Source organism: Spinacia oleracea, chromosome 4 (assembly GCF_020520425.1).
Source record: "Spinacia oleracea cultivar Varoflay chromosome 4, BTI_SOV_V1, whole genome shotgun sequence".
In the NCBI taxonomy this organism is placed as follows: Eukaryota; Viridiplantae; Streptophyta; class Magnoliopsida; order Caryophyllales; family Amaranthaceae; genus Spinacia; species Spinacia oleracea.
In genome coordinates, this window is record NC_079490.1 from 6628752 (window position 1) to 6655183 (window position 26432).

General features: G+C 34.6%; 2 protein-coding genes across 2 annotated transcripts; one reads left to right on the forward strand and one right to left on the reverse strand.

Moving 5' to 3' along the window:
- Positions 1 to 2195: 2195 nt before the first annotated feature.
- Positions 2196 to 7241, forward strand: LOC110792804 (GDSL esterase/lipase At1g09390). The gene is made up of 5 exons (XM_021997627.2): positions 2196 to 2813; positions 5736 to 5921; positions 6024 to 6184; positions 6516 to 6786; positions 6881 to 7241. The coding sequence occupies exons 1-5, from the start codon at positions 2567 to 2569 to the stop codon at positions 7111 to 7113; spliced, it is 1098 nt and encodes a 365-aa protein (XP_021853319.1). The 5' UTR covers positions 2196 to 2566; the 3' UTR covers positions 7114 to 7241.
- A 22-nt stretch (positions 7242 to 7263) lies between these two features.
- Positions 7264 to 10370, reverse strand: LOC110792803 (increased DNA methylation 1-like). Its single transcript, XM_021997626.2, has 2 exons — positions 10240 to 10370; positions 7264 to 9420 (listed from the first exon to the last, which is right to left on the reverse strand). The coding sequence occupies exon 2, from the start codon at positions 9400 to 9402 to the stop codon at positions 7435 to 7437; it is 1968 nt and encodes a 655-aa protein (XP_021853318.2). The 5' UTR covers positions 9403 to 9420; positions 10240 to 10370; the 3' UTR covers positions 7264 to 7434.
- Positions 10371 to 26432: the final 16062 nt, after the last annotated feature.

Here is a 26432-nt window from a genome sequence, read left to right on the forward strand (position 1 = left end):
TAATAATATTTTTAACGGTTTTTTCATGAAATACCCTCGAGGTTTCATATAATGCACCAAATACACCTGCGTGTTTCAAAATACATAATATACCCCTATTTAAACTTATTTGCACCAAATGCCCCTGAACTTAACGGAAGTCTAACGCCGTTAGTAATTAACCTCTAATTAATCTAATTAACCCCTTAATTAACCTAATTAAACCTAATTAACTCTAAACTATCCTAAACTAATCCTAATAACTACCTAACTACAACAAACACCAATCCACCATTGTCGTCCTAATACCATAACCACCGTACCTGCAAACACCTTCGCTGGCCCTTGCGTCACGTCGGCATACTCCGGCTCCCTCGCTTGACATGTCAGAGCCGCCGACGCACCTCACCGTCCCCTATTCTTGCTCCCTATTCATGAACCCATGCCTCCACAACCCAACCCAATTCTGTTAACTCTCCACGAAGTATCTCATTTTTCATCTCTCCACCTTTACCCCATCACCATTAACACTAAATTACGTGTGGGCTTCGTCGAAGTCGAACGCAGTTGCTGCTAGTAGTGGAGGGAGTTGTGAGCTTTACTACGACAATGGTGGAGGATCTGGGCTTCGATTAAAGGACATCCATGGTTAACTACCATGGAATTGGCTTGAACGAATGAGAGGGGAAGGGATACATTACAAGAAATCAGATAACAAATCAAACCCAATTCTAATATGAAACCACACAACACCAATTTACAAGAACAAACCAAAATAAAATTAGAACATCCCAAATTCAACCGCCTTCAAAGTACCGCCGGGAACACAAATTTTGTTTTTCCATAATCCCATTATTTGTGCTTAATCATCGCACATCATCACAAATCATCCCAAACACCAATTTTGTTTTTCCATAATCCCATTAATAGTATGGGGAAAGAGAAGAGAAGATGAAGGTTAGGGTTTGATCAATTAGGGGTTAGGGTTTCTGGGTCTTCAGATTGGGCGTTGAGGGTAGAAATGAGCGAGCCGATCCACCATGCTTGGGCCCACATGAAGTAGCGTAGGTTGGTTTGCCGGCGGGGTTTACGGGGGACTTTTGATTAAGGGTGGTGGCGGTTGTGGGTAGAAATGAGCGAGTCGAACCACCACCGTCGCTGCCTCTGCTGCGGTTCCCCAGGTAGGTGGAGATGGGCGTGGAAGTTCGGTAGTGGTGGTGGTGGGAGGTCGGTAGTGGTGCCGCCGGTTGGGGTAGTGGTGTCGGGTTGGGATGCTGGAGAATGGTGGTGTTGAATTGAGTGATGGTGGGAAGGAGGAGGAAGAGAAGCAAGGAGATGAAGTTAATTAGTTAATTGGGGGCTAATTAGTTAATTAGGAGTTAATTTTTTAATTAATTAGGTTTAATTAACAGATTTGGGGTTAATCACTAACGGCGTTAGACTTCCGTTAAGTTCAGGGATATTTAGTGCAAATAAGTTTAAATAGGGGTATATTATGTATTTTGAAACACGCGGGTGTATTTGGTGCATTACGCGAAACCTCGAGGGTATTTCATGAAAAAACCGTATTTTTAATTGCATATTATAAAAACTTATAAAAATATTAATATTTTGAAAATATATATTAAGATGAAGCCAACAATATATTATATACTAACATTTGTTTTCATATACTAGAAATAAAATAGGGTCAATTACATGAGAGTGCAAAAAGTCAAAATATGTCGAGTATTAAAGGACGGAGGGAGTACAAATTTTCATTTTTTTTGGAAGAGCACAAAGTGGCAAGACGACAAATATTATGACGGGATTCGATCTCAAGTGTTAGGTGTCAACTAAACTAGTTGACGTCCATACAATTTTCTCATATTAAAACGATTTCGGGCAGCAAAACTTAGATATAACAACATGACACATTTCACCCGATGTTCATAATACAAATTAAAACCGTCAAAAAGTTACCCGATGTTCATAATACAAATTAAAACAGTCAAAAAGTTACTAAATTACTCAACTGTCAAATCACAAGCCATATCACTCACTTTTTATCTAGCTGTCATGTTATTAAACGATAATTAAGTTAAATTATTCAACTGTCAAATTACAAGCCATATCACCTGCCTTTTATCTAGCTGTCATATTATTATTAAGCGATAATTAAGTACGTGACATCCGGTCTGATACTGTAAAATAGACGGAGTACGAAGTATAATTCACTCATTCCTATTTTAGCCGTTTGGCGCTTCTTCATCCTCTTCCTCCCTTCTGTATCCATTTATTTGTCTCTTTCCACTCTCCCTCTTCGAGTTTCAGTAAGTAAATTCCCAGTTCCCAAATCCTGAAATCGCCGACATTTCTGTAGGACCCACACAAATCCGTAAACCGACACCAAATCCACCATTAACGACACATTAATTACAAAACCCCATCTAAACAAACAAACAAACAAACAGAGCAGTAGTCCAGTAGACCACCCTCTTTAATTCTTCCAGTTAAACTTCACTTTAAGTTCTGGAAAATCAAGCTTCTGAAAATCAAACACCCCCTACAAATTTAGGGTACTTACTAATTAATTAATTATAGTAAGATGTTAGAAATGAAGTGTGTTTCACTGTCATTAATGGTAGCATTAGCAGTAATGGGATGCAATTTTGGTGTGGCAATTGGTGGGTGTCATAGACCTCCTGTCATTTTTAGCTTCGGGGATTCTAACGCCGACACCGGTGGACTCTTTGCCGGACTTGGTTATTCGCTCAATCCTCCAAATGGACGCTCTTTCTTTGGCCGGCCTTCCGGCCGCCTTTCCGACGGCCGACTTATTCTTGATTTTCTTTGTAAGTTTGCTTTTTCTTATTTTAAGTTACTCATCACTCCGTCCGTCTTGCATTTCGTATTAATTTCACGCATGTCAATACAACATAGTAATATTTTTAATTATCAATAAGTAAAAATTATAAAATTTGACATTCGAAAAGTATACGTTTAAGATCAATTTAACAAAATTTTACATACATGTGTTTTCCCTTCAGTATAAATCATCGAAGATAACAAAGGTGGTAGGTTATGTGAATACTGAATAGGAGAAATTCCGAGTTAATTTCAATGATTGGAAAAAAAATTCAATCAAATGGCATTTTTGTAAATATTTTGCTTGAATATTGCAGGTGGTATAATGTTAGGTGTTGATTGTCTACCATTTATTGTTGATTGTATATTTTATGATTGATGATGAATTATTAAAATGCAATATTGTTTATTGGTTAGTGATTGACTGTATATTTATAGTTCATTAGTAGAAGCTTATTGTATATTACGAGTTGTTGACTGTATATTATATAGTTGTTAGTGCATTATAAAAATAAAATAATGACCGTACATGTAGCCCATATTTGATGTCGTTGTACTTTAATCCACATTTAATGGCATTTTCGTAATAAAAGCATCAATTATTTACGAAAATGTCATTTGATTGGAAAAATTTCCTAATCACTGAAATTAACTCGAAAAGACAATAGTGTGAAAATTAAAGTGTTTTAAGTAAAAAGAAAAGAAGTGAGTAATATGCCTAATAAATATACTCCGTGGTTGTATTTTCGGTGCGTCGTCGTGTCAAAAGTTTGTACTCCGTATCATGTAACGTATGTAGTTGAATAATTTGAATATACACGATAAATCATTATTCATTTCCTATAGTTTTATCAAACTTTTTGGTAGTTTATTATCTAATTACGCCAAAAGAAGCTAATTTCAGAACTAATTACGTTTCTTTTCATAATTATGTTATCCATTTCTTTCAACATTTGGTATAAAATTGAACCGATTTTGACACTTGATTAAAACTATCTTGGTTGGGGAAGAGCCTAATAGCCTATTGCTTACATTTGCACGTATTATGATTAGGTGCGAATGCCTTACAAATCACGGGTAATATTTTTACTAATTACGGAGTAGTATTTTTACAACAAAATAGTAAAATAATCAGATGGTCACAAACTCACAACAATTTTTTTTTTAGATACAAGGAACTCCTAGTTGATCCTTGTAAAGTGCAGGGGTTGAATTTTCTACCAAGGCCATTTGAATTCAGATCCCTGATAAGTTTTACTTCCTCTGTTCATAAATACTCGCCCGTTTGATATTTTTACGGTATTCACATATTCAACTTTGATTATTGTTGGTGATTTATATGTCAAATAAAACATAATAATGTGGGATCTTATTATATTCGTCTCAATACGTATTTTCAAAATATCAAACTTTTTATAATTTTTGCTTGGAGAGAATTTAAGATACTGACGATCTAAATTGTGCATTGATATGCCGTATGCGTGAAAGTGACAAACGTTGCGAGTATTTATGAACGGAGGAAGTATAAAATTATTAACTATACAAGCTAAAAATAAACAAATTTTGATGACATATTGATCCAAAGAGTTTGTATTGGTAAGATGTTGAAATTTCAAAAAAAAAAATTTACCAACAGCAGCACTATGTACACTTGAATTAGAATTTTGCCAATTTTAAATTTTCTAGTTAGATTTGGCATGAGATTTTGTAAGCAAGTTATTCAAAATTTGAATGAGAGAAAGTTGCACCTTTTCCCAGTTTGATGTCACGAGGTCCCCCACCATCTGTCTAAATGCAATCTTGTCTGATTGTTATCTAAATTCTGTGTACATCATGTTCTATTGTATTTAACCTATTGATTTTTTTTTTAGCATGGTAGATCCAAATATGGCTCTAAATTTTGTACCCAAGATCTGCATAATTTGGGTAAACATTGTGTCACTCTATATTTCTGCTAAAATAAGTGTGGCGTAATCAAACCATGACCTTTTATTAGACCGAGTTTAAAAGAGAAAATTCTCATTGGTAACCCTTTGTAATTGCAGTTTTGATTTGGTAATCACAAAAAAAAATTACCATCTCGGGATAGTAGATGTTAACTAGTTTAACCAATAACGTTTCTCGAGCATGTTACTCGAAACCTAGAGGTATTGATCATGCTAGAATAGACTCTTTACTAGCACGAAGTATAATGTTACTTAGTGGCGTATCTTAGTGATGGCGTGAGGGGGTCAGCCCCCCTGCGGAAAATTTTGTAGTGTATTTTTAGTTCCGTTTCCCCCTAAAATTTCAGTATAATTGAGTGAATCTCATACTATATTGCTTAATTCTTCTATCGACACCCCTAGCTAGCCGGTTCAGACTATATTGCTTCATTCTTCCATTGGCCCCTTAGTTAAACGGTTCAAAATCCGCCACTGATGTTAATTCCTTTGTGAACTCAAATACTCCGTTGTATAAAGTAATTCCTCGTGTACACTCGAATAGTTGATGTAGCTCACTCTCCAGAATATATAGTAACAAGTAACAAACTTCTGAGATGAAAAACATTGTTTTTCTGATGCCACAATATAATAATTTGTAATTTTGGACAAGGATAGGATTTTTTCTGGGTGCAAATGACCAAGGACAAGATCAGATCGCTGTCTCCCATGTACTTAATCTGTAGTTCTGATTTTTTGTACTGATATGCCTGGTGGATCGGATCTACTGTCACTCACAAATAACCAAATCTCTGTCCTCAGATCTTCTATATAATGCATCATGTATGTCGGTTAGTACTTTTCATTAAAAAAAACAGGAGCAAAAACTTATGAACTGTGAGAACATTAGCTTCACCATGTCAATATTAGGCCATGTTCTTTTGAGCTGAACTGAACTGAACTCCTAACATGACTCTTTTGATGCAGGCCAAAGTCTGAATACCAGATTTTTGAGCCCATATCTGGAATCATTGGGTTCAGATTTCCGAAATGGTGCGAATTTTGCAGTGGTAGGATCCTCAACACACCCAGAATATAAGCCATTCGCCTTAAACGTTCAGGTTATGCAGTTTATTCACTTCAGAGGCCGATCCCTTGAACGTGCAGCTATAGGTTGTTGTTGACAGTGGTTCTCTTATTTCATTTTAGCATACTAATGACTAACGGAGTACTAAGTGTGACTGGATGTTTTGATGTAATCACTAAATATAACAGGGACTAGAGGATACATTAACGAAGAAGGGTTCCGAAATGCACTCTACATGATAGATATTGGACAAAATGACCTTGCTGATTCATTCTCCAAAAACCTTTCATATGCAGAAGTTGTCAGAACAATTCCTGTGGTTATCGAAGAAATCAAGAAAGCTGTTAAGGTGAATCTAGTTCTATTCGACTTATTTTGTTTGAACTTATCTGAACTTCACTTATCTAAACTTATCTGAACTTATTTAAATGAGAAAACCTTATTTTGTCTGAAATAAGCTTATTTGTGTGTGAAAATGTATGAAAATAAACTTATTTTTTCTGAAATTATCTTAACTTGACTTAACTGCACTTATCTGAACTTATTTTGCCTGAAATGAGTCAGAATAAGTCGAACAGAATAGAGCCTAATTTCCATCAGATTAAGGGTGATTCTCTACTCTTCCTGCATTCTTTCACGCACCTTGCTAAGTATAGTTTGTTGCTTTGATGTTTGTATAGGGATTGTATGATCAAGGTGGAAGAAAGTTTTGGATTCACAACACCGGGCCATTAGGTTGTTTACCTCAAAAACTCTGGTTAGTTCAACACAAGGAGGGAGATCTCGATACCTCAAAATGCATCTCAAGTTACAACTCTGCTGCACAATTGTTTAATACAGCACTTCTGCATTTGTGCCAAGCAATGAAATCTGAGTTACCAGATGCTACGATTGTCCATGTTGACATATACTCCATCAAATACGATTTAATAAGCAATGGTATGAAATACGGTAAGTAATTTATTCAAGAAGCAAGGAATAATGTTGAAAATAAGATTTGATACTGATAAACTGATGATTACTGTAAAATTATGAAATTATGCAGGATTTTCAAGTCCATTAATGGCTTGTTGTGGAGCTGGTGGGCCACCGTATAATTATAATATACAGATGACTTGTGGTAATTATGGTTCTCAAGCTTGTAACAATGGATCCCAGTTTATAAGTTGGGATGGAATCCATTATACAGAAGCAGCTAACGCGATTGCAGCTAAAAGAATACTTTCTATGGAGTATTCTTCTCCAAAGATGCCATTCGATTTCTTTTGTCAGAAATGAGAGTACACTGATCATGGACTTTGGCACATGTTTTCGCATCATTAAGATTGGTAAGTGTATCAATAAAAGAGTTCTGTGTTTGTTTTTACAAATGATTTCAGAAGCAATATGAAACTTTTTCAATCCAACAGTAATTTGCAAGTGTAATTAAATAACATCTTTATTACCTTCCAAATTCCTGATCTTTGTACAGTCTTGGGGTAAAACTCGCGTTTTAGTTTTACCCCTCAATAAAATTAAAAACTAATTTACCTAACATTATACTACGTACAAAAAGTCGATCCTGTACAAATTCAGTCATCCCTGAAAAAAATAACTGCATCAAAATTTCAGCATGGTCTGGTTTATCAAGTCCTTTTCGTTCTTCTTTAATTCCTCGATTTCCTCACATATCATCATATCTTCCAGTTTTAGGTTTTCAGAAATCCGGGAATCAGAGAAAGGTTCCGAACAATCCATCTGTTGTTGCTCAACTTGTTTCTCCAACATCACTGTTCCACTAAATTCTGTCAACTGAAAAAATCTGGTATACTTCAGCAAATTTTCACTGCTCATATCTCTGAAACCAAATTTATCTACCCACATAGATATCGCGTTTTCTGCTGCTGGAAGAACTAATTTCTCCACCTTCAAGAACCTTAATAACTCCTCAATACGCGAGAATAAGGCTTGAAAGTAGCCTTTTCCTTGACATTTCTTTCTTGTAGCTACAAGTGGAAGCTCAGCTACTTGACTACCCAGAATTCTAACAAGACCAACTGAAACAACAACTGATTTAACTGTCAAAAACACACAATACATTCCTCCAAAATCCTGACCAGAAATACTTCTTCCATGAACCATCATAGTAATTAGATCACGGCCAGTGAGTGTAGTTATAGGACTAAAACAGTCACGAAACAGAGAAACCGCCCTAGACAGTAATGGCTGATGTTCAGGAAGGGAGTATTTCCCGTGCAGTATACGAAACTGTACATCATTATCAGCAACAACACGGGATTTTTTCTTTAGAAGTTTCCGGATGATTTTACTTGTTTCTGAAGATGGAATCACCTCTGACCCCCTGGTAACACGTTCCTTCAGAGCAACGGAAACTCTGTCACAGTCATTACAGCAGAACCATTTCGTCTTAGGAACTTCTTTCAGATCACAATGTCCACCTTCTCTCAAACAACCAACATGATACTCCTTTTCACACTGATCACATATTATAACAGTTCTATCATTGAATACTTTGACACTGAAATCATGTGCCAAACATAGAACACAGGTGCCACCATAATCAACTTCAGATTTCTTAGATGTTCTCTGTTTGATTATAATTGGCTTATTATGATTACTCCTCAAAGAATCAACACAATCAGTTTTAGCATCTGTTAATCTGATGTCACTACTATTGTTCTTCTTCCTTTTGGTCTGATGTTGTTCATCGTTTAGGGCTAGGGCTAGGGCAAGGGCAATGTCATGGAGGGTAACTCCATTGGCATCATGAATGTGTTGATATGGTTTTTTTCTGACAGCCATTCCTGCATGAGCTTCAAACTGTGAAGGACTAATCTCAGTGTCGCAATGACTACATACAATACCAGTCCCTTGTTTGTAACCCTCTAAAATTTTCTCTCCTTTCAAACAGTAAGCCAAATAAGTACCATCTGGAACCCCATTTTTCTTGAAAAGCAATTTGTGTAAACTATCATTTCTCTTACCACCATTTTCTAACCCCCTTTTCCTCTTTTCTCCTGTAACAAATGAGGTCAAATCTTTATTCAAGCTTTTCCCTACGCGTTTTGTAGGCAATGTTTCTTGTTCAGTAACCCTTTGTTCATCATCAGAACGAATCCTGAATCTGATCTTTAAACCCCTTTTGGTGGTGGTAACAGGTTTAGGAATTTCCTGAGTAATTTGGGAAGTACCAAAATCTCCAAATTCTGTGCATGAGTTTGCTGAACTTTCTGATGTTACATCACCAGTACTTATTTGATTATCAGGATTATTGCTACTGCTGATTTCCAAGCAATTATTTGATGCAATCTCATTATGTACAGGAATTGAGTCTGAAACTCCTGAACATAAATCATCAGTAGTAGTATGTGCATTTGAAGCTTCTCTTGCATTTTCATATTTAGGTGACACCCATAATTCTTCCTTCTTCAACTCATTACTACTAGTCAATTTTCGAGGTGACACCCATAATTCTTCCTTCTTCAACTCATTACTACTAGTCAGTTTTCGATTTTCGAGTTTCGAAATATATTGCAAGGCTAGCACACAACCTTTCCCTTCTACCATATCAGCAAACTAAAGTACCTGATGCAGAACAAATTAACAGGTTACAACAACTTCACCAAGGAAAATTCACTAACAAAAAGATAATTCAGTTTTTTACCCCTTGTTGGGATAAAATTTATTATGATAATTGATAAACCCAAACTATGCCACTATACACGATTGAATTTTATTGCCGCGTTTTAGACACGAGAATACATTATATTGAGACATTTACCAGTTCTATTCACTTTTTCATTAAAAAATAATCCAAACAAAAACTAGAACAATAAGAAGTTGTAACAACTTCACTAGGGAAAAATCTCTAAGAAAAATGATGGGATAACAAACTTACAATGATAACCGAACTAAGCGAAAAAAAAAGTATCGAAAAGGGTAATTTTTATACTAAAAGTTAAATCTTTGCGAGTAAGTAATTTTTATACTAAAAGTTAAATCTTTGCGAGTAAGTAATTCTATCAACTCTTTAATTATAATAATTCGAATAGAAAAATAAAGAAAACCCTAAAAGTCGAAATCTTTAAAATAATTTGACAAAACCCTAATGTCAAAATCTTTAAAATAATTTGATGAAACCCTAAAAGTTGAAATCTTTAAAATAATTTGACTCAATTCAGCCATATCCTGACAAAAAATAGTAAAAAGTACAAATCTTTCTGAACAAGTTACCAAATTTCCACAAGAAAACCCACAATTCAACACTCCAACAGAGTAATTCAACAATCAATAACGTTGAAAAACAAGAACAATTGGCTAAAAGTTCAAAGAAATTGAAGAAAATCAAGAACAGTGAAAAGTAAAAATTAGAGGAGTAAACCGTAATTAATTGAAGGGGTTTACCTTTTTTTCTTGGAGGAATAGAAAAATTGGGTTTCTTGCTACTAATTAAAATCAATCGCCCCTTCATTGACACTCCATTGGATTTATGGTGGGACCTTTCTTTTGCAAATTTTCGTACGTTAGCAAATTCCTCTATTACTTCGTATTATACTTTTATAAAACCTTTGTGTTTATGTCGGTTAAGGAAAATCTTTTTAAGTCGGCGATGAATTATTTTTTGAAATAGAAGTATATGAATTATTTATTTTACAATTTTTTTTTGGAAAAACGCGTTTTCCAGTGAGTTAAAATTATTTTTGGAGAATATTTTCCTTTTTTTTATTTGGTTGAGGATTGAGATATTAATTACTAAAACATTGGAAAAAAGAATATAAAAAAAATCCAAAGAAAAATAAAGATGTGGATATATTTTTCGGATAATATTTGGGTTTTTTTTTATTAGATGAAGTAAAATTAAGATCGAGGCTTATTCAGTCAAAAATAAAAAATCAAGGGTTATCACGTTCATGAATTGTTTGCGATTAGAGTTTGATAAGTGTTGGGCCGTATATGCCTACGTGCTTTATGTCATATGGGTCATATCCGGAATGGGCCAAGGAATAATTCACTTCTTCCAAAAATAAGGCCATGCATGATATGTCCCACGTGTCGGTATGGATCGTGTAGTGCTAGCGAGCCTTATTAATTTTAAGATTTCTGGGTTAATTGGTTAAAAATAAGTTTGCCAGAGTGCAGTTTGGCATGCCATGGTCATGCTATATATGCTGGTGGAAATTTTCTAAAATGATGTTTATGGACCTATAGCTCGCACCCGTGTCTCTCTTGTCGTACCGGACTTATAACAAGCTCGTATTGTGTCGGGTTGATTCCTTATCGGGCTCAAATTAACAACCAGCCCATCTCCCCGACTGCCCGGCCTATGTCCAACTCTATTTGTGATAGATCTGGTAAAAACGGTCTACCCAAGCTTCAAACTGGTCAAAGCTAACTTGAAATCTTGCAAGGTCGTGAAATGTAACTTAAAAAACGGACTTTACATCATGCATTTAGATTGATAAACCCAATCCACAAATTCTTAATTGTATTAGGTGTAGAATAAATATAGTATAGTATGGTGGTGTAAAGTTATCAAAAAAAATGCTTACAAATTATTCCAATATAATGTTAAAGTATTTTAAGAGTAAAAATTTTATGTGTAATAAAAGTTATCCATTCAAGATCACTCATAATGCATAAGAGTAACATCAAATGATGTTAAAAGTTATGAAATGTTTATCTTAATATTTTAAAACAGGAAGATTTGCATGCCACTTGTCACTACCTTTAAATATCTTTTATTTTATATATTTTAACTTAGCGCTTATTATGTAAATATCTATTAAAATATTGTAGCTCATATGAGCAAGTACCTGAAAAGAAAAGAAATGAAAAAGGTAAAATAAATAAAAACTTATTATTAAATAAATATTGTAGGGAGCTAAAATGTATTGTAACCAACCAATAAGAAACTTTGAGTTTAAAAACATTATTATAGTTAGAAATTTGATGTGGCAAATGAAAATTGCTCTTAAGGAGTAATAAACCTGATTATGTAAACCCGAATTACGAGCGTGGACAACAATTGTTGTAAAATACTGTACGTTTTCTGAACTAAACTTAGTTTTTCTTATCTAATATGATTTTTTACAATATAAATAAGTAATTAGTTAGTGGCTCGGACGATGCCCAGGAGTGCTGCATATAGTTTGAATTTTATTTTTTTATTCATTTCAAATTTAAGTTTCTTTATGCATGCAATTTGAGAATGATAAGAATTTCATTATATATACAGTTTCAGAATAAAGTTGGTTAACCAACAATTGGTGAACTAAGTTTTTGAGAAATTTTCTTTTTTTGTGTAAAACTATATTTTTTTGTACTATAATGAGTTACAAAGTCGAACTACATTTTATAGGAAGAAGAACACATTTGATTAGCTAAAAGAAAGCGTAACATTATTTTTCTTTCCTATTTTTTTCTCTGTAAAATTCATGGTTTTGTGTTTGTTTTAAATAAATTTGTAGAAAATATATATGATTTGATTGGTAAAAGAATAAAAATTGAAACAAGTTGTTATCATAAAAATTGTTGACCGTTCAAGGATGGCTGGATGGGACACAACATTTTTTTTTAGTGAGGATACAATAAAAACCATATATGCCATGGCGTGACATTGCCATGTCACTTGCCAAGTCAAGGACAATTAAGTTTTTCCTGAATCCTAGATCTACATGAGTACATGACTACAACTGGAGTAAAAAATGCGGAAAATGCTATATGTACACCTTCATTAATTTGTTGATACATCATCAAACCCACCAAAAAATGAGAATGAAAGACAATAAATATGTCATTTCAACCAATAGAAAAACATGGTGTACAAAATGGCTTATACACTAGGTGTACATGTAGTAGGATCCAAAAAATACATAAGGTTCTCTCTTAATAGTAATTGTTGTTGATAATAACTTTATTTTTTTTCGTTTTGGTAGTGTCGTTGATAACTTGATATTCCGTATTCCCTTCTGGTTTATGAACACTTGTTGGTTGTTGGGACTTGGATAGTTTTGGGACCTTTTTTTGTCTATTAATTTGACAACTTCTGAGTTTTGATTGCATGTTCGAAGGACTAATTTTTCAAAAAATACAGTGGAATTTGTTCTCTCAAAGTGAGGATGGACCCATTACCCTTGGATTTCTTTCAATTGCATTATTTTGCACAAGATTTGCTTTTCAAAATGCGAAATTCTCACCCTTTGGACCATCATCGTCCGGTCGGCGGCCGCTCTAATATTATAGAGAGATACGTTGTAGAGTTTACTTTATAAGATCAAAAAATATTCCACTTTAAAACCATAATTGCATTACTTTGCACAAGATTTATTTAAATCTCACCCCTGAATCATCATCCCCTGGCCGCTAAAACCATAAGGTAATAAAGGGAATAGCCCACTAGCTCATTAAGTATTGGAGTACATGAGCCAACAGTCAGCAACAAACACAACAACGAGCACAACAATCAGCTCATCCCTACTTTGGTAGCTCGTTTGTTGAGCCTTCTAGACACACAGATTGGTTACATGTGTGAAGCCAACACATAGATTGATGACATGTATTAGTTTGTTATAGGTTGTAAGGTTAGTTATACCTAACTCACTGATCATAAAATTAGTCTTTACTTACAAGCAAGCACACTAGTATATAAGTCAAGTGTATTGCTAAGTCTTATCTTGTAATGAAGATTTTACTTCAATAATCAATAAAATTTACTTCTCTTTCTTCTCTTAAATTCGATGTTCTGATTAAGAACTTCTTCATTAAACCCCTTATCCTTGTTAAGTGATTGACTCTCTTTTATTTTGTCAATTGTTGTTGGGAAGGCTATGTTTCAACACTCCCCGAGTCCCCGTCACGTACATGTGTAATTTTCAAAATTGTCCAGAGTATTAACGGTCCAAGGTCCAAATCGTGAATCTGGCTCTGTTATTATATTAAATACGGGTCTCGGCTCCGCACCCGCCATCAAGGGGGAGTCCACTGTAGAAGACCAAACAAAGCTTCATCTTAAAACCATAGGACAATAAAAAGAGTAGTTTTTAGCCTTATTAATTGATTAACTCTCTCTTCTTTTGTCAATATGAAACACTTATATAGTCACATGACTCACATGTGTTGTTTGGGAAAACTATACTTCAATCCCTCTACTCTTTATCAACTGAGCTATACTCTTTATCAACTGAGCTATGGCACAAATGCACAATGGTACTGGATGAACAAAATTAATTAGCTTTTATTCTAGAAGAAAACATTTGAATTACAGTACGAAACACTTGCTGTGATTGGTTCAATTAGACCATAATTTTCCAATGCCTAATTATTTCTTACCCCACATTAAATTCCATTTATCTCCTTCAAATCAGTACACAGTTGTACTAACTACTAAGATTGGTGATTATTGTAGGTTACGCTTAAAGGTTGCGGAAAATGTTTGGTTGACTCTAAGGGTTGGCAACCCCTAAGATACATATAACATAAAATAATATATATGCATAATTAATTGAAGAGAGAGAGTGTTGTATGTAAAGTTTCAATGCATTTGTAACCAATCTAAATTCAATATTGAAAGGGTTACCAACCCTTAGGGTCACTCTATCATTATCCAAAGGTTGCTCAAGTGATTATGAATTAAAGGGAAGATCATTTCAAAGGAACCATCATCAAAGTTAATTTTGAAATTAATTAGTGGTGGAGAAAAAGATTACTTGACAAATATAGTTGATTTGACCGCATTGGAATTTAGAGAAGCCCAACGAGGGTCCGAAGAATCCAATTAGAGATCTAGTTTAAGGGTAGTTTGGTATCACCGTTAGTTTTTAATTTTTAGTTTTAAAAGTTATATACTTCGTATATATATTCCCTCTGTTCCAAAAAGATCTTTACACTTACTATTTGCATAGACTCCGGTGTAATGTTTGACCGTTAATTTATTCAATTTTATACGATAAAAAATTATAAAAAAATGATATTTATAAAATATATTTTGAGACAAATTTAACAAGATATCTCATTATATTTTTTGATAGATATAACAGTGAGAATTTATGGTCAAAGTTTTGATTATTGGACACATTTTTCAAAGCGTAAAGAACTTAATGAAACGGAGGTAGTATGACTTAGACTTATTCATAACTTTTTTAAAAAAAAAGTCATATATATAATATTCATGTTGATTTGAAAACCGATAACAAAAAAATGAAAACTGCTTAAGTGGTTTTTACAATTTTGTTTTTAGTTTTATAAAAAAAATAGAAAATTGGAAGGAAAAAAAATAAATTGATACTGAATGGGCCTCAATTCCGGGTGTGGCGGGTGTTACTATACTAAGCTCTTATATTCGCCTTTTTTTTTGAAGGAAAACCCTTTATATTCACCTTAATTTCACTAGTGGTAAAGTGTTTAATTGTGTCGGTGAATTTACATCGCCATTATACACATGTGGCGCAAATGACAAATTTTAGCATAAAAATTAGTCATTTGCGTAGCAGTTTTATTAATCTGCAACGCAAAAGACTCTAAGATGCTCGCAGAGTCATCTGCGTCGCAGATTAGTAAAATTGCGACGTAAATTAGTCACTCATTTGCGTCGCAGCATTACTAATCTGCGACGCAAATGTCTTATTTTTTTGCGCCCACACAGTCATTTACGTCGCACATTAAGCTAATGTGCGACGCAAATGACTTTTCAGCATGGTGCCAGAAAATTCATTTGCGTCGCACATTAGCTTAGTGTGCGAAGCAAATGACCCTCATTTGCGTCGCACATTTCGTCGAGACCTTTTGCGACGCACAATGTGCGACACAAATGGCCTTAAAAGACCGACGTAAATGGGCCTTTTTCCACTAGTAATTTTCACTTATTTTTGGATTAACAAGTTTAGTTAAGATAAATTCAGAAAACTTAGGGTTAACCAATTAGCAGGGTGATGATAAAGGTCGCAAGTTGCGACAACATTTAGGTGTCGCAATCTTGCGTGTCGGAGTTTAATTGGTACATATAGACGCCACATAGGCTATGAGTCATCAGAATATTTTTACTATCAATGCAATATTTTTACTATGAAAATATGTAATTAAGGTACTCGGTATAAAGAAGGAAACAAATTAGAATATTAAGATTTTCTTACATTCTTTTTTGAAAAATGTATAATAGGTTATATAAGCTAAATATTTTAGTTTCTAATTTAAATCATGACACATAATCACGACATGTCATCGTTGTGACACGGGTTAAAGGCCGCATGTTGCGACCTTTATCATTTTCGAACCAGTTATACTAAAATAAGTTTAGTAAATGCAAGTGAAAATCAAGTGATCAGAACACGCCTTAAAATTGTTAATTATTTTATGTCATGTTCAAGTTTTCCAACCTAAAGTAACCATGATTTGGTAGAATGCTTGCTTCATTCTAATTGCTATCATTCAAAGCAAACTTAAGTTTTCTAGGTGTGTGGAGTTAAATAACTCGAACAGTAGAGGTGATACATATATGCATGGTTGTTCATGTTTGTTGCTTCTGTTTGTACACTAGATATATAGACTTTTCAACGAAATTAAAACTCATTCACTGTATATAGATGCTAATATGAATATAGTGTTCAAGTGTTATATGATAGTACACATTTGTGTATCCATGACTTTTCAATGAACATTTATTCAATGTGTATTGTGTAATAACATTAACAACCCATGTGATTGTGGACCGGGGTCGGGTGGGTCGTGGCTAGAACGGTAAAAAACTAATCCGATTCGAAAATCCGACCTGAATCGACCGAACCCGTAACCGATTGTGACCCGAAATTTTGGTAAAATAGGTGTAACCGAAACCCGACTTGTACCCGATCCGAAAAAATCGATAACCGATTTTAACCCAATGCGTATGACCTGAACCCGAATGAAAGGTGACCGAACTGACCTGACCGAATAGTTATCCGAACTCGATTCGATACCCGACCCTATAATGACCTTGTACCCGATTTTTACCATATAACCTGTTAGTGACTCGACCTGTGGAGTAAATATTTTACGTTTGAATATTTTGAGACGACCAAATCAGTTATTGACTTGACCTTAACCCGTGTCGGAGAGTGAACTTGACTTCAATTTTAACCGACCCGAAAATTATCCGATCCGAACTTGTCCCCAAACCCGAGATTAACTGCTACAAACCCGACTATATAAGACGCAAACCCAAAATTGAACCCGATCATGACTCGACCCGCACTCGACTTCTATCCAAAATGGGAAAAACCCCGATATGACCCGACCGAACCCGACATGCACCCGAGTGATAAAGTGACCCGACACAACCCGACCTGATCATGTCCCGACCCGGACCCGACCCAATGACTTATTTTGACAGCTAGAGGACTCGTGTCTCGTGGCCTTATGGGTAGCTTAGTCGATAAGTGAGTTTTTCCGATTTTCTGTAGGGTTGTGAGATCAAATGCTCGTATCTCCTTAATTACCTTAGAGTGCGGACATCTATTTCTCCACCGGCTACTTTGAGATAGGGCCAATACGGCAATAAGAACTCATTGAGTACTTATCTAAAACACCAAAATACAATAACTTCTGATGTGAGTCATCTAAGTGATGTCCACAATTAATACACATATACTTCGTATATGTAAAGAAATTATTATTGGAAGGGAAGTACTCATGTATATATCTCCAAAATAGGCTTAAGGTCTATGTCAAAAAAAAAAAAAAAAAAAGGCTAAGGTTTACCTTTATTGGTGTTTATTTGATTTGGAGGAAGATTATTGTCCTTTTAAAAATCAATATTGTTTTTCAAAATATTCTAAGCATATTTCATTTTAGGGTAAATGGTTTTAATTTTTATTTGATTCTAATAGAAATTACCCCCTTTCGTTCATTTTTAATTGTCACTTTAACTAATTTCTTATATTCTTTTTTAGTTGTCGTTTTTGGATTATCGATGTAACTTTCACTTGGATAACTTAAGTTATTGCACTAAAATATTTGTTATTATTATAAAATGATGTGAGAAATACAGTATAAAACATGCTTAGAAGCATGGGAACTTAGAATATTTCCCCAGAGAAATTTAAGAGAAATATTATTTTCAAAAGAATGTCAAACATTTACAGATGTACTTCCTCTGTTTCATAAAAATTGCAACACTCTGATTATCACGTTTGCCAAGACACAACTTTGACCGTAACTATCTCTAATTAATCTTATTTTTTAAATCTTAAAATTTAATACTATGAAAATATACAATGAAATCTATCCACAAACATTTTACTTATAACATTCATTTTTAATTTGTAAATTATTAAAAATACATGGTCAAAGTTAATATATAAATAGTGACAAAACTAAAAGTGCTGCAATTTTTATGAAACCGATGAAGTATTGAATTGATATCATTAATAAATGTAGTTAGTTATAAACACATGAAATATCTACTCCCTCCGTCTCTTTTTGTTCTTTACGTTTGGTATTTTTCACGCGTTTTAACGAATAATTAATTTGCATCGAGATTCCTCAATTTTTTTTTATTTAAACAAGATAGATTACGTTTATTTATAATGTTTTCACTTTTATCAAAATTCTGATATTGGGAAATGAGAAAAATTTAATGTCCCAATGGAAAAGTGTGAGATATTAAATGACTCAATGAATTTAATTGGTTAAAATAATAATTGGACATAAATTTTGATAGAATACTAAGTTATTAATGTGATAATATAAAAAGAAATGTAAAGAACATTTTGAAATACCCAAAAAGGAAAACGTAAAAAACAAAAAGAGACGGAGGGAATAGTTTTTATCCCTTAAATTGTACGGAGTACAAATGAAAAAGTGACAATTATTTAGAAACAAATGTAGTAATATCAATTAATAAATTTTTAAAATAAGGTAAAGTAAACTTGGTTTAGTGAGAATCTTAATTTTCCCCTCTTTCTAGCTACATTAACGATCATTCTTATATCCAACTATTTTTTGTTTAAAATAAAATAAAAGAATCAAACCAGTAATTTTCAATACTTTTGTTTATTCAAGGCGTGGTTATGAACTTATGACTTTGAATTTTCGTTAGAATGGAAGTAAGCGCTTTTTAAAAATAATACTCCCTCCGTCCCATAATATAGTGTCCGTTTGACCAAAATCACGGTTATTAAGGTAAAAGATAACATTGATAATAAAACAATAATTATTTGTACTTTCAAGATAAAATACATGTTAGGTGGCTTTTATAGAGAGAGAAATTAGAGATTAAAGGTGTGTACATAATAAATGAGCCTAAAAAAGACAAAAATCAAGCACATGTGTTGAATAAAAGTCCAAAAGTATAATTTTCAAAATAAAAATTCTGACTTTTTAGGACAATATTGGAATTACAATTAGTGCATGAGGTATTATGGGTAAAAATTAATGATTTAAAATAGAAATAGGTACATCATTTAGAGACACCATTTTAGGAAAACATAAATCTATAGTGTTTTCTGTGTTCGTTTCTTGTATTCACCCTGCTTAGGATGCTTTGTATAAGATGTCAAAAATTGACCCAACGAAAAACATTGACATGGACTTGCAATGACTCGAAACTGACTTATACTTGAACAATTCGTGAGACCAATGGCTCGTAAGTTTGTAACCCAAACCATCCCGATATTAACCGATGACTGATTTGATCTGAGTCGACAATGATAAAAAAAAAATAAAAAAAACCAAATCAGCACCCAAAACAATTTGAAAGTATGAGATGTAATACGACTAATTTAATTGTTTAAACTTACGTCGTTAGTTCTTGCACAAACTATGTTTCTAAGTTTTTTAATGTAAGAAGATTACACAAACTTAAAGACGGTTGAATGAGGAAAGCGTCATGTAACACATTAACTTGCTTATAAACGTTTTTTAATATATAGATATAACTAATGTCAAATAACTAAAACACCATTTTTGTAAGTAATCAAATATATTCTACTTCGTACATGTTATACAGAGTACTTAAAGATACGTTGTATTTATCTGATTTTCACTTATCTGAATTGAATTGAAATGGAGTGAAGTTATTAAGTACTTATTTTAGATTGTACGTGATAATCTTTAATTTTCTTGAACTTGCTTTTTCCAATCTTATCTGAAGACGGGCTTCGGGGCGGGCCTAACCGGGGTGGCCCCGTACCAGACCCACGTTGTTTCGTGCTGGGCCGAAAAGTTAAAAAAGGGCCAGGCCCGGCCCAAGCCCACGAGCTTTTGTGTCGTGCCAAAGGTTAATTTTACTAAATTTAGCGTGCTTTGTCGTGCCGGGTCGAGTCGTGCCGTGCCTTGTCGTGCTTTTTCCAAAAAATTAAAGCCCACGGCCCACGACTTCGTGCCCGTGCCGGGCCGTGCTTCTTTCTTGCTCGTGCCGGGCCGGGTCTGGCTTTTTTCCGTGCCGAGTCGGGTCGGGCTTCGGACCGGCCCGACCCACAACTATCTCTGAATTTATCTGAACTTTATTGTCCACAGTAGAATCAGATATAAGGTGAACATGACATATCCTAAGCTTAGTTTTCTCCCAAAAAGAAATCTAGTTTAGCTTCTTCTTTATTCACAGTTCTGTACCCTTTGGCCTAAGTTAGGTACGGAGTAGTTGGTACAAGTATTTGCTACTCCATTTCGTATCTGGTTGTCAACAATTATTGATGGCTAAAAAAAAAAGACCTAAGCTAGTTTGATATCATCAATTCATCACCCAAATCTTTCCTTTTGTTTAAAGAATAGGCAACTACTCTAATACTCCAAATCTCACAACCCCTCTCAATTGATTGACAAAATTGACAATAGCCTTATTTTCGCCGCAATTCTTATATACACCCGAGTACACCTATTATTCGCAAAAGTTATGCTATAGAATTTCCCTTGTACAATAGTCAACTTAGATAATTGATTTTAACACATCTCTAAACACGGTTGACTGGTGCACTCAGAGTGAGTGTGCCGAAATCATTTTTGGTGCGCGAAAATCATTTCTGGTGAACTTGTGAAAAACCATACAAGTTCACAAAATTTATGCTTTAAAATTTCCCCTATAAAATAGTAAACTTGGAGCGCTAATTTTGACACATCTCTATGTAAATAAAATAACGATTTTCTGGTACTCTCATAGTGGATGTGCCGAGATCATTTCTGGTGTGCCAAAATCATTTCCCCGGTCCCGTCAAGTTAGGAAACAAAATACAAGTAACAAGTTCATCCTTTCTGTTTTCCAGATACAATCAAAGAACATAAATTTCAGAACCGACAATGTTAGGAAGTTTCCAAAAACTTCACCTTCAAAATCCAGAGGTACTGTTAACATGTGGCTACAACCAGATTCAGCCCTGTTGATATTTTTTTTGATGTTGTCATCAATTACAGGTTTTCCAATGTGAACTAATTAAAAGTTTCATCTATTTTTTCCCAAATCAGATCTGAAAATCATAACCTCAATCTCCCAAGAATAATTGGAAATGGGCTATTTACTCGATTTGAAATTGAAAAAAAGAACGAAAAGAATTACTGTTATTTGGTGAAATACATGCTAAAAATCTAAATGTATACAGTCTAAGAATCAAATCGAAACAGTACATCAGATTTAATTTAAATTAAAGGGAAAGATTAAGATCCAAGAAAATCCTACCCCCTTTAAATTCATTCTTCTGATCTGCTGCTTTTTTGCTGTTCTCTTCTGCTGCTGCTGCTGCTGCTGCTGATCTGCTAATCCTAGCAGCAGAATCTGCCGCCGCAGCAGCAGCCGCCGCCGCCGCCGCAGCCGCAGCTTTTTTATTAGGAACAACCGCGTCTGCATCAACTGCTGCTGCTGTTGCGGTTGCGAAACTAGCAAAACCCTTTTCATTATTCCTTTGAGCGGCTCTACCAGCCACCGCCACCTCCGCCTTCTTCTCCGCCGTAGCGACCGCCTTCTTCGCTCTCTCTTTGGATGATCCTTCTGCATCAAGAAGCTGATCACGGATGTCATTTGCACTCCTTATAAGAGCAAAGAATTTCTCCATCTTTATATCTTCATCTTCTTCTTCGTCTTCACCACAAATGTTTGTTATCTTCCTTTTCCTTGTCTCTCCTTCCATTAGTTGCCTCATTGGAAACAAAGGGTGTTTTCTTTTTTTCTTTTTTTTTTAAAATGGGGAAAGGGAAGGAAGGATGAATAATCAAGTTAGTTCTACAATGGCTTACTACATTAGGAAAAGAGTATTGGTTTTTGGGAAGAAATGTTTACTTATATAACTAATATTGTTGGGAAAGAGAGAGGGAAAAAAATGTTATAAAATGTTGACTATTATGTTATAATGACTATGTCAAAGTTTTAGTCTTTGTTTTTCTAGGTTAATTTCATTGAAAAAAGGGGGTTGTTTTCTATAGCTTGTAGGGTACTAAGGAAAAGTATTATTCATCGGGGATTTTGTATCGAAAAACTTATACAGTTATATAGTACTTTGTAAAAAAAATTTAAAAGTGTTAAAGTAAGGAGAGAAAAAGTGAGTAGATAAGGTACTTAGAACTTTAAAAATTCGATAAAAATCTTCTCACGACAAATACAAATCAGTCTATCTGTGTCTTTAAAGTTTCAACATATTCTTTTGTACGTTTTTCCAAAGGTGTGGAAATAGAAAGAAAACTAAGGCATGAATAGATTTCAATTTTTACAAAAATGTTGAGTCTAATCAGAAAAGGAAATTATTGCAACTAAAAATGATAGTCGTCAGACGGACAAAAGGATTAATAATATACTTATGTAATCCATACAAATTAACATTTTTTAATAATAAGAAATGAATCAATTATGCAAGTAATATTCGTTAAGGTCAATGATTAATATTTGAAAAGTTAAGCAAAGTTATTCGTAGGGCTAACAAATTAGCATTATATGGAGTACTAAACTAAGGTTGATTGAAAATGACTAAAATAGCCATGTTGAGTTGAAAATTCAAGGGACAAGAGAAAGGATAAGGGGTAGATTAGTAAATTCATAAGTTGGGGAGAGAATGATGAAGTTTAGTGACGGAAGTTAGGTTAGATGAGCATCATCTATTACATCATTGTCCATAACGTAATGTTGGCCACTAAAAATCAGATTTTAAAATGATGTCATGTTATCATGTGTTGTGATGCCGACATGCTTATGTAGTACTACAACTTTGTGGCGTCTTGTTTTCTTTAGGTTACCCTTTTTCTTTTCTTTTTATGGTGAAAGACGTTTTATTGTGTTGGAATCTCGTATAGTCTATATCTGACTTGTTAACAAGGTAAGAGTAAAGTATTCGTTACTTTAAAGGGTTAGTAAAAATTAATTTCATAACCTCGAAGTTTGTGAGATTTATGTTACTTTGACAACAGGGTTAACTAGTGCTGTCGGCCCTTAAGTGTAGACACGACGTACATGATATTCTAAAGGTGTTTTAAGGAAGTGTCGGCTCATGTGTTGGAAAAGGATACGAAATCAAGCGTCGGAGTCCGAAGACAAGAGAAAGGGAATTAAAAAAATTCATTTTTTGGTATGCAAAATGAAGCATCATCAGTGAATAAATCAGTCTTACCAAATAGCCTAGGTTAAAACCTATTATCTTCCTCGTATTTTTTATTTTTTATTTTAAAATAATATGGGGTGATTTTTTTCCAATAATTAATATGATAACCGAGGCTAAACAAACAAACAACTAGTCAAAATACTCTCCCTTGATCATGCCGACGTCTGCAAAATTTTGAATCAAAATTTTGAATCCTTGGACATGACAATCCTTTTCCAAAATATGGTTTATACACCCGGATGCATAATGCTCACTATGCACCCTGTTTTACAAAGAACATATAGTTCAAATACAAAGAACATATTGTTCATACCCAAAGAACATATAGCCAATGAACATGTAGTTCAAATCTATAAAACATATAGTTTAAATATTTCACTAGTACATATACATTGAAATCGTTCTCAATGTTTATTAGATTTTCAATAAATGTTCAACAGGGTGCACAATGAACACTGTACACCCGGGTGTATAATCCAAATTGCGATCCTTTTACATACCAAGTACTCGATCTCGTTTAGGGATGTCAATGGGGCGGGGCGGATGCGGATGTAGGTCCCTCCATCCCCATCCCCACCTAAAATTTTCATCCCCATCCCCGCCCCATCACCCATGGCGGGTACAAAGTTCATCCCCATCCCAGCCCCAACGGGTGTAAGCTAAAATTCATCCCCGCCCCGCCACCCAACTGGGTATCCATCCCCGTCTTATCCCCGCTTCATACCCGCGCTAATACCCGCCTAATTTTTCTTATTTAGCAAACATTTGCCATATATACGGAGTAATCAAAGTTAACTATAGAAAAAAAATACCTTATGACTAAAGTAACTTATATAATCGAAAAAAATACTCGTCATAACAAAAAAAATCCAAACAAAAAATATAAAAATCTCACCTAAATTTATACGGATTTTTCATGAAATGACCCCGAGGTTTGCGTTAATGCACCAAATACCCCTAATGTTTCCAGAATGCACCAAATACCCCCGAGGTTTAAAACAATAACACCAAATGCCCTTAATGAGCATTTTCCGTCTATTCCGTTAACTTTCCGTTAAAATTAAGTTAATTTTTTTTCTTTTTTTTCCCTTTATCTTTCTGTATCTTTCTCTTTCCCTTTTCAATCTCCATTGTTAACCCATTATTTCACCTTCACATTCCTTGGGCTTTTTGAAAATCCCCAACCCCATTGCTTCCCCTTTCAAAGATTCAGATCAACTCAACCTAAAACAATCACATTTGATTTTCGCACCTCCTCAAAATTCACAAACCTTAACAAAAATATTATCCCCAAATCAACAATATTGGGGGATTCCAATCTATATTCCCCAGACCTACAACCACCCTCTTCTTCTTCTTTTCTTTCTTTAACCCAAAAAATTCATTGAATAAATCAGATATGGTGGGTCTTCTCAATCGAAGATTGAGGGTGAAGAAGCTCCACCACCGCAATTGAGGCAATTACATCGCAGGGTCCACCACCACCGTCGCAGCCTCCTCTACCACCACCGTCGCAAGCTTCTGTATGCGTTTGTCTTAGCCTGCGTTTTTCGCATCTCCTCAAAATTCAGATCTATGAAAGAAATCCCAAACAAAACTTTTGGGGTTTTTTTTAAATTGAGGCAATTAATTTTTTGGGTTTAACTAATATAATTAAGTATACACTGGATTAAATTAATATGATGGTGAGGAAGATGAGAGATGCGTTTTAATGGTGAAGAAGAAGAAGAAGAGAAGAAGAAACGCAGTAGAAGGAAGAAGAAGAAATGCAATAGAAGGAAGTTCAAGAATGTTTATTTTTTTTAATTTTTTTTGTAAAATTTGGGTTTAATTAGAGAAGATCCCAAAAAAGAGTTTTGGGTTTCTTTTTTGGGTTTGTTTTAAAAATAATAGTAGTTAATTTTTTTTTGGGGGGTTTAATTAATATAATTAAGTTTTAATATTAGGATTAGGAGAGAAAATGGTTGAGTAAGGGCAAAAAAGTAAATTCACGCTAACAGAGAGTTAACGGAATGGACGGAAAATGCTCATTAAGGGCATTTGGTGTTATTGTTTTAAACCTTGGGGGTATTTGGTGCATTCTAGAAACATTAGGGGTATTTGGTGCATTAACGCAAACCTCGGGGTCATTTCATGAAAAATCCGAAATTTATATTATCACCTAAAGATGCAAATAAATCCAAATTCACCTCATCACCCATTGCGGGTATGAAGCGGGGCGAGTGGGGATGGGGCGGGGAGAATGGGGATGGGGCGGGGCGGGCGGGGATGGGGCGGGTTCAACACAAAATCCACACCCGCCCCATCACCCATGGCGGGTACGATTTTTATACCCATCCCCGCCCCATCACCCGCCAAACCTACCTCCATCCCCGCCTACTTGGGGGGGATGCGGGGCGGGTCTCCCGCAAAACCCGCCCCACTGACATCCCTAATCTCGTTACCTCTCCTATACGCAACTATTTTGTTTTTAAAGAAGAAGAAAACTATTAGTGATTTATTAGTGGTGCTACTAGTTTTCCATTAACTTTTGACTAATTGATTAGCAATTGACCATATTTAATAGTACTGCTGCCTGCTGTATGCCTGTATTACAGAGCAATTTCGTCATGTATTTTTGTATTTTTGTTTATAAGCAAATTCGTCATGTTTTAGAATCTAATATAATAATATAATAAAATAATCAAATCAATTATAAATTTCGTATATAATCACGCATAAAAAGAAATAGGGTGACATCGGTGTATAACGTCTCTAGACTTTAGCCTAGGAAGCACAACCTCACACCTTAATTCCCATAATTCTCGTCTTTTTATACTATGAGTTGAAGTGCTCTACCAAGTCAGAATACTTTTTGAGTTGATCGAATTAGTGGACTAAACGGTTTAAAAGTGGGGTAATGAATGAACGACAATTGAAACTCCTTCCTCAAAATGCCCCTAACTTGTATACGAGTGTAATATGAAGATCTCGTTTCCATTACGGAGTACTTGAAAATATCAGCAAGAGGACTACCATGATCTTTTGACCTAGCTAGAGCACAAGATGGTA